General features: G+C 40.3%; 1 protein-coding gene across 7 annotated transcripts in view; it reads right to left on the bottom strand.

The window, feature by feature from the left end:
- Positions 1-1,873: 1,873 nt before the first annotated feature.
- Positions 1,874-18,246, bottom strand: part of dync1i1a (dynein cytoplasmic 1 intermediate chain 1a) — a 59,806-nt gene continuing 43,433 nt past the window's right edge. For 5 of the 7 annotated variants that reach the window (XM_028460807.1, XM_028460804.1, XM_028460808.1 and 2 more), the window contains 4 exons: positions 16,236-16,380; positions 8,833-8,973; positions 4,530-4,655; positions 1,874-2,498 (listed from right to left, as the gene is read on the bottom strand). In XM_028460807.1, the coding sequence (XP_028316608.1) occupies positions 2,388-2,498; positions 4,530-4,655; positions 8,833-8,973; positions 16,236-16,380 (523 nt within the window). In that variant the 3' untranslated portion in view covers positions 1,874-2,387. The remainder of the gene's footprint in view (positions 2,499-4,529; positions 4,656-8,832; positions 8,974-16,235; positions 16,381-18,246) is intronic. The other 2 variants (XM_028460805.1, XM_028460803.1) reach the window with 1 other exon arrangement.

The following is an 18,246-nucleotide window of genomic DNA, read 5'->3' as shown; positions in this document are numbered from 1 at the left end:
AATATGAAGAGAAATCTGAGGTTGGCTGGTTTAAAAGGAGAGCCGCCCTATCTACATCTGCTTCCTGTGTTACCTGGCAACCGACTTCAAGCTACAGGTCCATACTGTCTTAGGCCGCTGCTTAGTTGAGTAAATCTATTTATCAAATATATGTGTGCCCTCTATTTTTTTATCACCCACAGATTCAACCATTACAGAGAAAATTCCTGCCAAAACTGTGGAACTCACTGCATGCTGATTGAAGTTCCATGTTCTTATCAAAGTCTTTTTGAGATTATGCTTTTTATCATGTGTTTATGTATATATGAGCAAGCATGTATAAAGCCCTATTCGCACGGGATTAGTTTTACCACGGGACCACATGCGATTTGTAATAATTGCGAAGAATGTCTGTGATGTTAATCCCATGTGAATCGACGGTAACTTGTAAAGTAAAAAATTCCCAAGCAAATAAGCAAATTACCTACTACTTTTGCTGAACTCCGAGGTCCTGTGATAATACTAATCCAATGCGAATAGGCATCTCTGTGATTTGGACAGAAATCGGCAGGATGTGATGCGTAATTACACGTTGTTTTGTTTCCGGTGTCACAGTCTGAGTTTACCTCGTACTGAGATTGATTATGAGCATATATATGCATACGCACGCATGCAACCCTAACCCTAACCTAATTCAATAAACTAATAAAACATGTGTCAGTTAACTTTGAAAACAAAAATAAATAAAACTGAACTATTTATTTACTTATTTTTAGCAAAAATATATTTTCCAGTAGTATGCTCATAATCGATCTCAGTACGAGGTAAACTCAGACCGTGACAAGGTAAGGATCTTTTATTTTTCTGTTTGTAGCCTACTATTTAATACAGCTGGCTAGTGCTAGCAGTAACGCAGCACCGAGCTGTGGTCAAAAGCCTGCAAAGTTGTTTCAACATCACACTGCTTCACGTTTTCAGATGTCCGTAAATTTCAACAAAATCTCAGGCTTCGGTTATCCCGTGCGAATGCGACACATAAAAAGCAGACGCTGGGGGGTTATTTATCTATTACATGTGGTTCCTAGGTAAAACTAATCCCGTGCGAATACGGCTTAAGTGTAGGTGTGTGTGTGTGTGTGTGTGCGTGCATGCATACTGTCTTATATTGACATTGTTTTACAAAAGCCCTTCAAGGCACAAGTGTTGCAAACTAGTTTAAACTATAAACACTATGTTGCCAACATCAGACTGTCATTCACAGTTTATGTATTGGTATCTTTTCCTATCAAATCTACCATAAAAAAATTAAAATAAATAAAGAATGATGTCAATGCTGTTACACATAACGCTGACAAATGTTTCACAAACATTTTGGGACACATTCAGAAGTTGCTCACCATTTGAACTGAAACACCTGCAACAGACGTCAGACGCCAGTAGAACCCAAAGCTTCATGTTGGGATTAAAGACGTATTTTGTTTGGAAAGTGACCTCAATAAGATGGAAATCAATACCTTTACGTTACTGTGTCAAAAGAATGTCAATATTTACACTTTTATTACTTACTTGACTAAAATTATTGATTTTATTTTCTTTGGGTCTATCAGTGGAGGTGTCATCGTGAGGAGCGGTTGGCAGTTTGATTCCCAGACTAATCCTGTATGCAAGTACGCTAAGGTTCCTATACGTTATGTTGCTCCCAGTGAAGGATTAGTGACTTGCAACTACTCAAATAGTGACAAAAGCGTCATGTCAAGTTTATTATAATGTAATTACACACTGTATTTGTTAGGAGTCTGGTGAAAAGATTAATAAGTAGATTCCAAAAGCTGTGACTGAGTGAAGTGAGTGCGTAACAGCAGTTTTCCCCTCACAAAGAAAAGCACGACAGCGATTGGTTGGCTAAGCTTTATTAGCCAACAGCAGGTTAAACAGTGATCACTCTGTGTTACGATACACCTGTTCAGACACTTGATTGAGTCTCTACACTAACAAAGTGCTTGGACATCATCATACCTACTCCAGCTCTTGGGAATCTGTTTCATGCAGGTTTAGCGCAGAAAAAAAACACACAACACAAATCCATCTGTAAACATCACATAACAATTCAATAGACCCTGCTTTGCTTTTTACACAAGTTAAATGCATTCTAACAGTACACATGACTTTGTAAGGCAATGAGACGGATCCTCTGGATTTGCAAAGGCAAACAAGTTGTATTTCTTCTGGCATATAAATCAACTGAAGTCAACGAGCTTGTTCCGTTACAGTCATTTTGTGCAAAAAAAAAAAAAACAACACAATCAATCACGTGTACTTTTTAAAATAGAAAAAATGTGATAAGCACATGCTACAGTGAAACAGGAAAAAGCACAACAGCTTGCCAAGTCTTTGGAGAGTCGTTAGATCTACGAAGCCAGCTCCATAGGCCCCTCCTCTTCGCCGTCTGCACGGTTTGCACGGATTTCTACTAAGGTGCGAGCGAAACGCGTCCAGTCATCGGTGTGGGTCACTGAGAGCTGTAAACGATACAGTAAATAATAATTATCAGTTATTTTTTGAAGGCTTTCTAACAGCACTGACCAGACTGTAACAAAGGTTCATAAATATTCTTGAGAAACAGCTTCAGTCAAATTAAATCCAAGAGCTTTTAAGACTTTTTAATTCCATTTGAAATTCACTTCATAAGATCGACTTCACAGGAAACACAATTGGAGAAAAAAGTTTCCACATCAATGACATTAGGGTTAGGGTCCATTTGTTCCCAGTGTCTAGTGCACACGTGCAACAGGCGGCCCCAAAAGGAAACACACAAAAATACAAAAAATAAAAACCATTAAAAAACATCTTTGTTGAATAGGCAATTTTCTTTAAATTTTCCTTCCCCCATGAAAGTTGCCACAACCACGTCACTGTTTTGTAGTTGTGATTGCAAGATGTTACGGTAAATTATACATTCTGAATTTTACCATTTATTTTGAAACATGAGATTAATTACAATCATAAAATCACACTTATGTGTTAAAATGTAAGACTTTTTTAATGACAAATAAAGCCTTATATTTAGAATCATGAATTTAATGCCTTTTAAGACTTGTTAAGGCCCTGCGGGAACCCTGGATATATACTGTAGTTATGCACTCCTTTTAAACGATACAATAACTGGAGATTATTGCATTGATCCACGTTGTTAAATGTTGATTCTTTCGCGAGTCAGAGTCGGTCGCCGCCACCCAAGAAGCCAGCAACCGCGTCACTTAGCCAGGCTGTAATTAATATGGAACCAGGAAGAGAGAGAGGCGAGCATTTTAAAACCTTTCCTCCCCCACAGAGCTGGGCAGCAGTCTAGCAGGAAGCTGTGCCAAAGCGCCATCCACACCGTGCCCCAGTGACATCACAGTTGGCTGCATTTTAATAGACAAACTGAAGGTTCGGCACAGCTGGATGTTGTTGTGGTTTTTACAAGCAGCAGGAATAAGACACGTTTCAATGATGGAGCAGCCTCCGACTACTGATCCTGGGTTGGGAAGGAATTAGAATTTTTAGTGATGAAATAAGTCTTTAAAAGATGTATGTTGTAGCTTTGCTGAAAAACTTGCAATGGGGGGAGGTATGTTGGGTTTGACGTTCCTTCATTTCATATGTGGTTACCGCTTTTAGCTGCACACACACACACACACACACACACTCTTCTCATGTAGGTCATAAAACGGTTTGCTTTTTATTGATGACGCCTTGTTACTATCCACTCAACATGGAGGCCTCTGATATGCCCCGAGGGAGCTAAACTTAGCTGAGGGACTAGGCTAACGGTGTCTCAAACAGGGTATTCAGGAACCCTCTGAACATTAGAAATATCACTGAGGCGATTGGTGAGAGCAGAGTCTAATGAGACCTGTTTGACATCACGTTGGATACATTTCAAACGTGTACTCATGGCAACACTGACAGTTGAGTAAACATCCAGGAAGAAAAAGCTAAATACGAAGAACGCAGAGTACAGTTACCATACACGTCTTTCACCAAAGTCAGTGGACCAAACACACATGGGACAAGCAAGCGCAACGTGCACTCATCGCTCAGATTCAGTTACACATACATTTTTACCGCACAGCAGTTAGATTTCACCCAGAGAGGAGAGATGGAAGAATCATTGCAGAATTCAAAACACTACAATCTCTCTCTGTGCTGGAGTGAAGCTGAACTGGAACAGTCCAATAAAGCCCGGTTATCACACTTTAGCTGTGTTTTAGCACATTGCTGGCAATTAAATCTCAACTGTTTAAAAACTGAAACCAGGAGCAACTAAACACGCTGCAGCACTCTGAGTGTTTACAGCGGACAATGTGTTCAGCAGGTTTTTTAACAAGCCAAGGCTGCCAATGGAGTAACACTACACGAGAATCAACAGAGGGGAAACTTTAAACGTCTGAACGTGCTTAAAACTCTCTCTGTAATCTTGTAGTCAGTAACAAAGGCCTGCAAGTAAAGGTCACACACACATGCACACGCACGCACACACACACACACATTGCTAATCAGTGACGCACCTCTCCAGTGTCATAGACCCAGATCCGACCCTCTGAGTCTCCCACAGCAACTTCTTTTCCTCCCGTTGACCAGCGGACCCTGTTGAGGGCGTTTGTTCCTTCTATGGTAACACTGGCAGTTGGTACCTGTTAACCAAGAGGAATCCAATTAGTTTACAAAGCCTAACAAAATTCACTAAAGTCCATTGGTGAACATTTAGTAATCAAGTATGAAAACCAGGGATGCCCTGATTCAACCTTTTCACATGTGTTACAATACCGATATAGTATCCTTACGTATTGGCTGAAACCGTTGTAGGTCTGATTCAATATCAGCATGAATCATACATACTTTTAATACTTATTCTGTAATGTGGAATGTTAGAAAAGGTTTGATCAAATGAAATGACTCAAATAACTAGTCTGGGGGCTTTGGCTTTGTTCCCTGGGGCGCGCCTTTGCCGGGTACGTCGCTGGCACATCAGGCCCCCTCCGGGCCTCACTTGGGGGGACCTTGAGGGCCGTTGTGTATCATGTGCAGCATCGGGAGCGGGGCATGGTGCGGTGCAGCATGTGCCTTGTGGCCTGGCTGATCTGCGTCAGGAGTGGCTGGTCTGCGGGCTGGGTGCGCTGGGCCCCCGTGCTCTCTTCACAGGGGCTCTCCGGGCGGTGTCAGCCTTGCTGATAGGGGGGTGCCTCTCCCCCTCTCCCCATCGGGCGTGGCTTGGTGCTAGCCTCGTCACCCCTTCCATTTCCCACCCTGACTCTTCCCTTCACCCTCACCTAGATGTAACACTACCCATTTTCCTACCCTGACTCCCTCTCCCCTGTTCCCCACCCCCTCAGCTAGGCGTAACACAGCCCTCTCTTTTTATATATTCCCTTTAATAAAGTATTTCTTACCCTTCCTTAGGGAGGGCTGGTGATGGTCACAAATATGCAATAAAATAAATTCATTGGTTTAATTGCAATAACAAAACATGCAAAACTGTATTAAAAAGATTTAACTTCTTGTAGTGTTGACCTTTGACAGCACGTGCAGACAAAAAATTTTAAATTAAAATGAAATGACTCAAATAGAGAACAATGGTCAGCACAAGTAGATGTGAAAAAATGACCAAATTGTCATTAACCATCCATCCAACAATTTTCTGACCCACTTGCTCCTTTTTCCAGCGTCAAGGGTGTCTGCTGGTGCCTATCTCCAGCTCTCAATGAGCGTTAGGCGGGGGATACACCCTGGACAGGGTGCCAGTCCATCGCAGGACAACACACACAGACAACCGCTCACACTTACGTTCACTCCTACGCCTAACCTAAAAGTCATGTTTTTGAATTGTGGGAGGAAGTCGGAATACCCGGAGAAAACCCATGCAGCACAGGGAGAACATGCAATTCCACACAGAAAAAAGCCGCGTCCACCCCAGGGCTTAAACTTAGAACCTTCTTGTTGTGAGGCGGATGTGCTAACCACAAAGCCACCGTATCATTATAGGGGTTCCAAACACTTTAACATTAAACAGAATAATATTATACGTGTTAATAAAATAAATTATAATCAAATAAGAAAAACCCTAAAAATTGTATATTGGAGCGCTTATATTGGACAATTTTGAGGTTTTGCTGATATCGGTCCCATAACCCGGATCAGGACACCCCTAATCAAACTACCAAAATCCTATTTTCTTTGTAGATCTTTGTAGATAAACAGAAAAGTGTAAAGACAAGAATATTGTCAACGATCCAGCCTCTCACTAAGCAGGAGTCTCATACACAAATGTTTAGTCAAGTGTCCATAATTGCTGCTTTTGGGGCTCTGGATCCCTTTTTTAGTTCACAGAATTGCTCGTGTTGCACCTTTAAAACTCTCAAACCCTTTGCGGTGCTTCCATAAACTGTTTCTGACATGTGGCAGGCGAGTCTGACACATGTCACCAGTGGAGACAGAGGCCTTGGCATCACGTCGGCGAGCTCCTGCGTATTTAAAGCAGAGCTAACCACAGACTGTTTGCCATTGGCCTGCAAGCCTCCACTGCTCTGCACGAGTGGATCTGAACTGAGCGCTTTAAATTAGCTGTGTACGTCTGCGAGCGTGTGTGTGCAGTGGAAATGAGAACCAGGCGCGCCATGCTGCTCCGTTAACATCGTTATGACTGTGTGTTTTTAATATGACAGCAACAATGGAAGCCTGTTGGTATTAGACTCTGTGTGTGTGTGTATGAGTGTGTGTGTGTGAGCAAATGTTTCTCATAAAGCACATTGTTAGTCGAGTTAGGCTGCCGATAATGAACTCTTCCTCTGTCAGTGAAAAGGCTGCTGTTGAAAGAACCATGGGAAACTTGTCATCCATGCTGCTTAAGGGACAACCCACCGCTTTCGATGGATTCAGTGACTGAAAGTTTAAGTGAGGAGATGAGCCAGGATGTGATATGAAGTTCAGCAAAGGGGAGACGTGAACTTTCTTTGTGTGTGAAATCTGCACAAAATGAGCAGATAAGAGTGAGAGAACATTATGGGCGAGACGAAGGGAAGCACCAGCAGAGATGGGGACTTGTATAGAGGTTGAAGGCGCCGTGGGCGTTATCTCCATGGAAACCATGTGAGAAGGAGAATGGAGCATCCTTTTATCCCTACTTTTACCTGAGTGATCAAAGGTTCGGCGCCCACTCTGCAGCCAAAGTATGATTTTCAGTCTTTTAGTCGAGGTTGCATTTTCGCTTCTTACTGAGAGTTTGATGAAAAGAACGCAACTTACATCATCCGTCCACTGAATAGAGAGCTACGGACAGGTGATGGATACTTAGCTAAGAATATGTGCCAGGAAATATCTCCCAGCTCGCATGAAAAAGCCAAGACTTTGATTTTAATACAGTGAACTTTTCCTGTGCAAATGAGCTGACAAACTTTCCCTCATGTTCAGTCTTCCTTTTGTGCCACTAGTTCTTCATGCTCTGATGAAATTTGACAAAAACTGTCCAAAGTTATTGCCTTGTTAATGTTGTTTTCACTAGGCTTTTATAAACTTTAGTACGACATCAAAGAAAGCAGCATCTTTCACGCTACACAAACCCAAGCGCCCACCTTACTATGTCATATGTCTATTTGATCAACACAAACAGCCTAGTCACAGAGGTTGTTGTTCTGTCTCAGAACAGTTGACCTTTAAGTGTATGTCCAGTGCTTTAGTCTTTTCATTCGAGCAACATGTTCTAAATGTGTACTTAGGGCCAAGTCAAATATGACCACACGTTTGCTCTTTAGTTGCATGAATCTGGCACTTTCATCAAAGCAGCTGTAGTTCTACGCACTGATTTTAACAAAGTCTAGAGTTGGTCCTTCTTTGGCCTGAAATGCCTTCATGTTAAATCTGCAAGAAATACATAAAAACAAAGTGTAGGTCTGAATCGGAATCATTTGCCTGAATAAGAATTGTAAAAGGTTGAAACTGCCGCTCGAAAGTTTGTTGACATTGTCGGAAAATTTTTGCGCTTTGCATTGTGGGATGTAGAGTCCTGTAGACAAATGCATTGAAGTGTTTTTATCTAGAGATGTTTGATATTAGCTTTACGCCAAATATCAGATATGCCGATATTGCGTGATACTAAATTTCCAATATTTACCGATAACAATATTTACAAAGATCCCTTTCCCACCAACAAAATTTTAAGTCACATTATATATATGTAATGCAACTGTCTTTTTGAGTAAAACACAAGGAATCACACTAGGAATGAAGTGAAAACACTTCTTTGCATCCGTCTATGGGAGTTCACATCCCATAATGCGAGTGCAAAACTTTTCTGCCAACGTGTTTACAGTAGAGAACAACTTTTGAGCTGCAATTTCAACCTTTCATATCTTTTTTCTGAGTGAATGATCTTTATTTGATTTATTGATCTATTAGGCCTACACTATATCTTTATCTGTCTCCAGCAGTTTTAAGATAAGTTCTGTCCAGCTGAAACACAAACTAAACCACAGGCCTGAGCTCTCCTCTCTAGACTGCAAATCGATTGTCCATGTCTGTGTTGAGTTTTAAGGCAAGCAAAAATAAGAAGTCATAGTAATGTTGGTGAGGAGGCTGGATTAAAAACCAGGATGAACGAAAGTCACCTCATCTGATTTAAAGTGGAGCTGTAGGAAACACCCACAGGGAAACTTTGACAGGGGGCGGTGGGAGTTGCGGAGGAAGCGGTTGATGTGCGGGAAAAGACTTTAGTTGTGGAGTTAAGTGCGGAGGCTCTTGAACAGGTCGTACACACATCAAAACACTAATAGATGAAAGAAACCACAGCCACGTGGCGACCTTTCCGTCTGCACACACCTCCGTGTCGTTGTTGAGGTTCCACAGGTCCAGACGACCCATGCCGTCCACGGCGGCAAACATCGCAGGATGCACGGGCGACCACATGACATCATAGACGTAGTCAGCGTTGTCCTCAAACGAGTACAGGGGCTTGTTTTGCTGAAAGGGGGGTGGGAGAGGAGATCTGTGTGAGCATGTATGGCTGACATGGTGTGAAAAATCTTTGAGCAGCAAAACCGAGACAGAGAGAGGGATCACAGCAGATGACACACCAGAGATAGAAAGAACAGCGAGGGAGTGAGCGCACTTCAGACAGAGTGGCGCTGCCTCTGCCTTGGGGCCTGTCTGGGTGCAGAGCCTAATTAAAAAGCCTCGTGCATTCACACAGAAACCATAAAACCACTGGGAGAGATGAAAGAGAAGGGTCCTCCACAAGGTGTACTGTAACTCTGGCAAAACAGCTGTCTGAGCAAGACAGCAACAGATAGGAAATCAGAGGAAAAGGTGAGAACGGAGGATTAGGGAAAGATTCATTCATCTTTACACATCAATAAATAACAGATTGTTCAGAAACTGACTCAGGGATTATTTTGTATAGATTGTAAGCATGTATTGATCCAGATTTATGACTTCCTAAAGTGGTGAGATTTGCTTTTTAAAGAGTAAACATGTCAGTGCTCTCTGCTGGTCAAACGCTGTAATAGTGACATTTTTTTAAGTTGTTTTGTTCCATTAACGCACATTGCTACAAACAAACCACATTTTAATGAGAATGAACATCGTCTGAACCTTTGAGGCGTTCAGCAGTGGAACACTAAGCTGCCAACAAAGAATAGTATCTTTAACAATGTCTTATTTTTAATGATCACTTCATGGCTGGAAGGAATGGCTCTGCTGCTTCTGCTCAGATTTAGTTTAAGGCCAAAAAAGGTCGGGTCAGGTCAGGAGCATAGACAGGTTTGCACTTGTTTGCTTTCTCACTCCGGTTAGGATCAAAAAACGACCACCATAATAACCTGTAAGAATGGAGAGGTTTAGTCATTTACATAGAGGGGTAGTGATGACACACACTGTGATGTGTTAGGAGCAGTATCTCACCTTACATTGGTGTCACAGATGTAGTAACACAACTAACATCCAACTCTATCAGAGATATTATAATAAACTGTTTTACGGTCAAAAAGAATTGTATTAAGTCAATGATGGGCAACTTTGATCACAGCAGGGGCCATGAAATTGTGATTATCTGATCCGATGGCCACATTATGTTCAGCATTTCAAACAATGAAAGATTCAAGTTTTTTGTTGTCATTTTGTGTGTTTTTAGAGTCATTTTGTGAATTTTTATTGTCCTTTTGTGGGTCTTTTATTTATTTTGCATGTTTTTTTGGAGTCATTTTGAGTCATTTTGCTGGTGTTTTTCAATAATTCATGTGTTTTTACTTTGGGGCTACATAGAATTAGACCGAGGCCCCCGGGTTTCCAGTTGCCCATGTCTGTATCAGGTAGTCTTACAATATTTGAACTTTGGCTTTTGTTGGAAAGTAGATTAATGAATCAAATTTAATTTGTGGAAATAAAATTATTTTGGCTGAAAGTTAATAGAAAATGTATTCGAAAATCATTCTGTCTCAATTTCTGAGTTTCTTGATTTGATTTTATGATCTGTGCATGTTTATCTTCTACCTGCCACTCTTTCTGCTTGACTGTGTCAGTCTGTGTTTAACTGTCTGTCTGTCTGTCTGTCTTCCTCTGTCTGTGCTACTGTTTGAGCTTCTAGCTCACAATGTGAACACTTTGTACCCATCATGTGGATGCCAATTTTTTTTAAAATTCAACAAGTATCCACCGTTCAGGACAAGCCTGTTTAGGTCCAACCTTTCATGTTCATTTTTCTTTGAACCTTTCTAAACCCATCTCAGTTCCTGTCCAAATGTATTTCCTAAATGTACGTGAGTGTATGTACGTCTGCCTCCTAAATGTGACCATCATGACTCCAAGAGTCGGAAGAGGTGGAGAAGCAGAGACAGGTTGTCTGGAAGTGCAAAAGAAAGAATGTGGCATTTCTTTCTTCCTCGTTCTTGTTTTTCTCTTGCTTTTTTTTTGTTTTTCTTTTTTTTTACCTCCGTCACCTTTACTCTCTCGCTCTGCAGTTGTTCTGAGATTGCACAATTACACACAAACACGCGGTGACGCACAAACAGAAACATTGGCTGAGGCAATTTCAAGCATCGATTGAACCTGTTTTCCAGCTGCTGGGATGACAGCAGAGGTCACTTTTATCCATCCAACACTCTCAGTCCAGTGATCCCTGTTTATGTGCTCTCTCTCATTCCTTTGCTTGTGTTCATCCTCACACGTATCATAGGATCCTTTTCTTTACAATTCAATAATGATCTTATTTTTTTATCAATATCGTGCCACCAGAGCTTCACATAGATTGTTAATAAAGTCCAATGATGTATCACCTATAATCACAACTCTATGGATGTAACGGACCATTTTGTCCTTCATACTCTACTTTTAAACAAAGTGATTTGAGTGAAGAAGTCTTAAAAGTAATCTTTAAATTAAGCCTAATCCTTGTGGCGCCATGTATGAGGTAACTGCTTGTCATTATCTTTTGTGAGGTGAGAACCATGGAGTCTTGTAGTGGGGAAAAGCATCCCTGCAACCCTGGATACTTTTGATGTAAGGGTGCATTTTATTGACATGACTCATCTTGGAAAATGATTACACTGGCATGAGTTGAGCTAAGGATATTGTTACCTTAAAAAAACACAGGTGTGTTTGTGTAGCTACGCATTGTGTGTCAAAACGCTAAACGCCATTCAGGTGAAAGCCTCCCAAAGAGTCTGTGAGGGAGCTGTACGGACCCCTCTCTCACTGTACAGGTTAATTCATTCACCTCACCTACATTTATATACCCGTTATTAGAGCTGCACAATTAATCACATTTTAATCCTGATCATGATTTTGGTTGCCATGATTAAATAAACTTGATTGTCTGCAAAATTTACATTTGTAATACGGGCTCTGCACTCTGTAATAGTGTATTCATTCAGTTAGCCTTTGGTACATTGGGTTAATTAAAAAAATAAAATAAAATAAAATAATAATAACAATAACAATAATAAATGTTATTATTATTATTTAAAGCTTAGCCTTTGGTATATTGGGTTAATTAATGAATTAATTTTATATAATTCTTATGTAAAGCTTAGCATTTGGTACCTTGGGTTAATTTAAAAAAATATATATATTGTTATGTAAAGCTTAGCTTTATTATTTTTAATAATAATTCTTATGTAAAGCTTAGCCTTTGCTACATTGGGTTCATTTTTTAAAATTTATTTATTTTTAACTATAACTCTTATTTAAAGCTTCATTTTGACTGTAAACTGTACACAGTTTGTTTAAAAGTAGTGTAATAAAAACATTTTTTTTTTTTTTTTTTACCAAATGTGATAAACATTTGTGATTATAATCGTAAGTACAATATTGATTAAAATTATAGTGATTATCATTTTGGCCATAATCGTGCAACCCTATCCGGTATATAATTTGGTATTTTCCTATCTTGATCTTACTAATTCATTGTTTATTGATAGGTTTTATTTGTGATCCTTGACTTCTCTTTGTTTGAGGCCAAGTGCAAACCAGGTGCAGACAATCGACCAAATTGGACAGAACCATGTGGCCCAGAGGGAGGGGAGTTTTAGGAGTAGAAAGTTTAAATTCAAAGGGAACAGTATCAATAATACATATTTGGAAATACTAATGATAAATACACAAAAGCCTATTTTTGTACATGTTTTTTGTTGAATCTGTAAATATTTATTGTGGGTGTTGAAATGGGCTAAATGTGGAACTTAATCACCCATGGATTAATGGGTTAGTCCATTGTCTATTTAGGGGCTGTAAATGTTAGTTTGTGTTGATTTTCCGGTTGCTTGTGAAGGGGACGCGCTGTTTATTCTGTGTGGTGTGAAGAAAAATAAATGGCCAGCGCTGTGACATTTATTGACTTCATCAGATTACGAATCATCTAAATCTTAGATTCCATGAGTCCAAACATCTTCTCTGCATCAGTCCCTCAGTTTCACTCCTTTCTTGCAATCCTCTTATCTGAGAATCAAGCTGATTTGATGGCCTCACAGCAAAGCATTGTAGAGCTCACAGAGCACCTAAAAAAGGGGGGAAATGTCCTAAAATGTGCAGAGAGTGTTACAAGCACACCGGGTTGACATGAATTTATTATCTTCAACATCTAAGAGCACAGTTATTCTAAATATTGTCACCTGTCATTCACCTGAACTGATACAATGACTGTCCTTTGATTAACGTCTAAAGAGAGCAGAAGTGGAATGATTATGCTCAATCCAATCACTTAGCACACTCTGGTTTTGGGGTCAAGAGGGCAACACGGTTCAAGTTATGCACAATCATAGCCGCACTCACAGCTGTCGCGACGCCTTTGCTCTGAAATGATTTCACTAACCACAATATTTGCACCGCTGTGTGTAAAAACATTAGCAGACTTCTGTGTGATGGCCTTTTTGAACTTCCAATGTGTGTGACTGCATGGAGAATTCAGTGCATGAGGGTGTGTGTGTGTAGGTGTGCGTTAGAACAGCTTGTAATGGCAGTGATTGGAGGGTTGAAGGTGCACCTCTGGGGGATTTTAAGCAAGCAAAGGCAGCTCTCTCAAAGGTGTGTGCTGTGTCTGTATTTACCCGCTCACACGTATACTCAGGTATTTCGTCTGACCACACACGAAAATGAGCTATGTGGGATAAGAGACAGGCGCCCGTTCATGCGGCGACCCTTTAAAGGAAAGGGATTTCCCAGATCCTGAAAAATAATACACATTTTATGATGAAAAATCCCAGAAATGTTTGAATATGTGTCACGGGAAAACTTTCATTTGGACTAACGGAGGGATTGCACGCAAAAAAAAGACAAAAAGAAGTGCTTTATTGGCTGTCACGGCCAAGACTAAAATATGTAACTGGGTCTTTGCATGAAATTGGCAGCTTTAAAGACTAAGCATTAATGTGTATTTATAACACTGTGGAGAACTCTCAGATTTTTGACTACGGGAAACTGGGAATTGTTTCCTTTTGTCCATTTCATTACCTGGAGAGTACCACTCATCTAGGGTCTAAAGAAACCAAAAACAGATGCAGGGAGATCAAGCAAACTCTGAGTTGCAGGTTTCAGGACAGAACACAAATGGAGTTATTTAAACTGTGACGTTGGTTCAGAAAGAATCTGGCCTCACCTGTGCAACAGTTAAAGGGAAAATGAAAACAATAAGAATTTAAGACTAGTTTTTAGATTTCATTGGTTTTTAAAACACACATAAAACTTTCTGCACCGCTGGTATGAATAAAGATCCATACCTTTGACTGTTAACTTCTTAAATAATGTCGCTATTTATTTCCGATAAAGTACTGTTAAGCAATATAAAGCATTTGATTGAACTGTCGGTAAAATACATTATTCTCCCTCTTAGCAGGTTTAAAGGTCCGGTCCCATATCATCATCTCCATTTGTTCTAAGAACCCCAAAATTATAGTATTTGAGGTTTATTTTCCCAAACTTGCCTGGTTTCCAGAGTTTTAGCCTCTGAAAAGTCACTTTCTGAGAAACTCTACAAACAGGCTGATTTGCGGCTTACTTATGCATATTCATGAGTGGGTGTGTCTATTGATGGGACACTGGCTTCCCTGCATGTCTCGCTCTGTTACGAGGGGGATCAGCAATCACCAAAGCGAATTTATTTTTGCTATCCACAGACAGTTGTGATTGTTTTCTGCCAAAAAACTGCACATTAGCAGTCTTTGGTAAAGTGTCGCTCACAGAGAAATAGATTATTGGCAGGTTTCTGAGGCAAGTCACCATGCAAAAAGTCCAGCCACGTTCTCCCTAGTGCTTCTTCTTTCGGCAAGCCAAATATTGTAGTCATGTATTTACAGCCGGAAACACACTTTCTCCAAGTTGACATGATAGCGGCAAAATGTATCAACAGCGGCAGTAGCAAAAACAACAGCTTTCGATGTACAGTAATGATAGACTGTGGAAGCACTGCACAAAGGATGCTGAAATGCTCATCTTCGTGGGCGTGTCTGTTTACATGTCAATCACGTCAGAGAGCTTCCAGGAGGCGCGGCTTCTTCAGCTCAATGCCACGTCATATTTGTCATTAAAGTGGGAACGCGTCATCAAATTGGAGTGCGGTGTTTGGTCTCGCCCTCCAGTAAGAAAGGAGAATATCACCCTCTAACTAACAATTGAGGGAATCAATTAAAAAAACACTGGCCATGTGTATGAAGCCCAAAACACATTTTTATGATGTTTAAAGCACAGAAAAGTCAATTTAGCTTAACATAGGCCCTTTAAAAGACATATAATGACAAATGGAAATAAAAAGGAAGGGGGTTATCCATCCATCCCTTTTCTGACCCGTTTGGTCCTTTTTTCAGGGTCGCAGGGGTCTGCTGGTGCCTATTTCCAGGTCTCATTGGGCGTTAGGAAGGGGGTTATCAAAAGTAAAATAAAATTAAAAAAAATGTATTCACTGTATGTTGGCTTAAAGCCACTCGGTTCTACTTTAGTACTATGTTTTAGATGTATTTATTTCTCCAGGCACCCACGTTTCAACCTCCTGTCCCCAAAACATGCATGAAAGTTAATGAAATCGATTAATTTACCATTAGCATTAATGTGCCTGAGCCCTAATTTAATAAATGGAGGGTGCGAGCGAGGGGCGAGTGAAAAATAGAATATTTTTTTCTTTGCACTCATAGAACTTTATTTTTTAATAGTTTTGAAAAAGATTGATCACAATTTTTACCCTTTTTCAATAAATGTTATTTTATCCATTTTGTTAAAATTCTATAGAGATTGGGCCTGAAATGTATTTATTTACTTTATTGGCCATAGAGATATTCTTAGTATATTTAGTGGTTTTTACCCCGGGTTAGGACTTATAGGCCCACCTTCATGTGATACTGTCCAGACACCCTGCTGACTTCTGAGTTATCAGCCGAGCCCCCTTTGTCTCTATTTATAGCATGTTGCCACATTAGCAGGTCTTACGGGGGGCAGTGCAAAGTCAGAGGAGCGAGCTGCATGACGGGCTAAATTCAGGTCACAATAATCAGACTTACTGTTTCCCGCTGAATAATTTCGCCACACACCTGCAGTGCCCAGATAGAGGCAGGCACTGATCTTACCCGACTCACTCTGCCACACACATGCACGAGGAGACACATGAGTCCCAAGAGAGGGCCTGATTTTCCCAAAAACTTCTCCTACTTTTGCTGTGCAACCTTGCGGTGGCTAATCAACCCCCCACATATTTTCTCGCCTCTTAGCACACATATTTAGACACACACACAGCTCCCAGCGTGTACCTTAGTGCTCCAGAGTTTGATGGTCCAGTCAAAAGAGGATGTGATGAAGAGGTTGGAAAAGTCGACGGTGCCCACAGCGCTGTGACAGCTGATGCCTGTAACCGGCCCCTGGTGGCCCTCAAACATCTCACAGATACCCGCCTTACTGTGGAGCAACAACACATGTGCAACATCTGTCACAGGAATATTCTGCTTCACAGAGCATTAGTTATATTTAATACACAAGGCAACGTTTGCAAGAAGCACTCTTGCTACATACTCAACAATGCACGAGCTCGATACACAATAGGTCAATGGTTCCCAAACGGTGCGTGTATTTACTTACTATTGAAGTAATCACTTGATAAAAGTTGCATGGTATCTATTTTATTTATTATAAATAAATGCCACTTTAAAGTACATTCATTGATTTGAATTTGTAGATAAAGCCTGAATGTTTGAGACACAGAGGTTTAGGAGAGCCCGCTGTTCCACAAATGAAAAGCATATCAAATTACGGAGAAGACACTAATCAGTGACGTGCCGTCAGGGTTGGCAAGGTAGGCAGTGCCTACCCAAGGGTGAATTGATATTTTGATTATTTGTTTTAATTACAATATAATTATAAACTATTTATTTTTCCATTTCCAATAGCCTACAGTCCCTATAAGTTTGAAAGTGTCCGCATTTTGTGCGTTTCATAGCCCAAATGACTAAACATCACTATTTCCTGGTACGGCTGCCGTCTCACTCCATTGTCACGCAGGAGGAGGCCACACCCCCTCCCAAAGGCACGTTGCTGCTCTGCCTCAGTTCCCATAGCGTGTTTTTATGTGTTTGCGCATGCGCAATCAGTTCCCCAAGATGACAACCATTTATGTCCAAAGGCAGCGTAGAGAGCTTTTTTTCTTTAATATTATGAATTTTATATTTTGATAAGCGCATTGAGATGACTTTGCTGTAAATTGCTTTATACAAATAAAGTTGATTTGAATTGAATTAACACTTGCCAGCAGAAACATATGAAATTGTCATTGGTGGTCTCGATTTGCAACGTGCCTACCCAACCCTAGTGGTCACGGCACGTCACTGCTACTAATGGTATGAAGAGGGGGTAAACATGATTTGACAAAAATGCAAAGGGGGTACACAAGAAAGAGATTAGGAACCACTGAAAATACATCAATGTTATGTGCATTTCCATCAAAACCAACAGTATGTTTTTTTTTTTTAGTAATCTGAGTTCCAGAGGCTTATTTGTTGATCGGACCAACAGGGTAGACCATTGATTTTCACATGCATTGTTGCAAATGAAACTGACAACTTCAGACCATGGAGATTCTGCAATATCTGCAGTTTTGGAGACACTTGGTGTCACTCAGATACTTGTGTCGGCCAAATCCTGAAAGGAGAGTCGGTACAAAAGTAATGCAGGACAAAAGTAACTTGGCCATTTCCTCGACACGGCTAAATGCTCACGTCTGTAATATAATCAACGTGGAAAGCACGCAACACTCTCCCAGCCTGGGAACAATTTTCTGGTGATGCAACAATCCCACAAAGTTACATCCGGAAGAGCGTTTTTGCTGCTGGCGAGTAAATTTACTTGAGTGGTCAACACTTTTTTGTTTGTTGTTTCATGTGTCATATTAATGATAATTGAAGAGATCATGTAGTCTTGCAACACAATACGTTTGAAATAGAAAAGTCTTTTACTTTAAGAACAATCCTCAATCCTGTTGAGTAACTGTCGAGATTAAAGTCCCCCTCTTCTAATGCGGCTGCATTTTTTATTAAATGTTTAACATTTTGAAAATAATTTCCTGTTGAAAAGCATGTTAAACAAGCAAATGAATTAAAATATAAAAAAACATAAGAAAAAAAACAATCCAAGTTGATACTCTTACTTTTTAAACGTATGAAGCAATGAAAAAGTACCGGTAAGTTTTCTTTTTATTATTGAGAGATTGCATGGCTTCTTAGCCAGGACATTGCTCCTGTTTTGTTTTATTTTACTAAAAATATGTATTTT

Source organism: Gouania willdenowi, chromosome 11, assembly GCF_900634775.1.
Source record: "Gouania willdenowi chromosome 11, fGouWil2.1, whole genome shotgun sequence".
Lineage (NCBI taxonomy): Eukaryota > Metazoa > Chordata > Actinopteri > Blenniiformes > Gobiesocidae > Gouania > Gouania willdenowi.
This window is presented reverse-complemented; position numbering and strand designations above follow the sequence as displayed.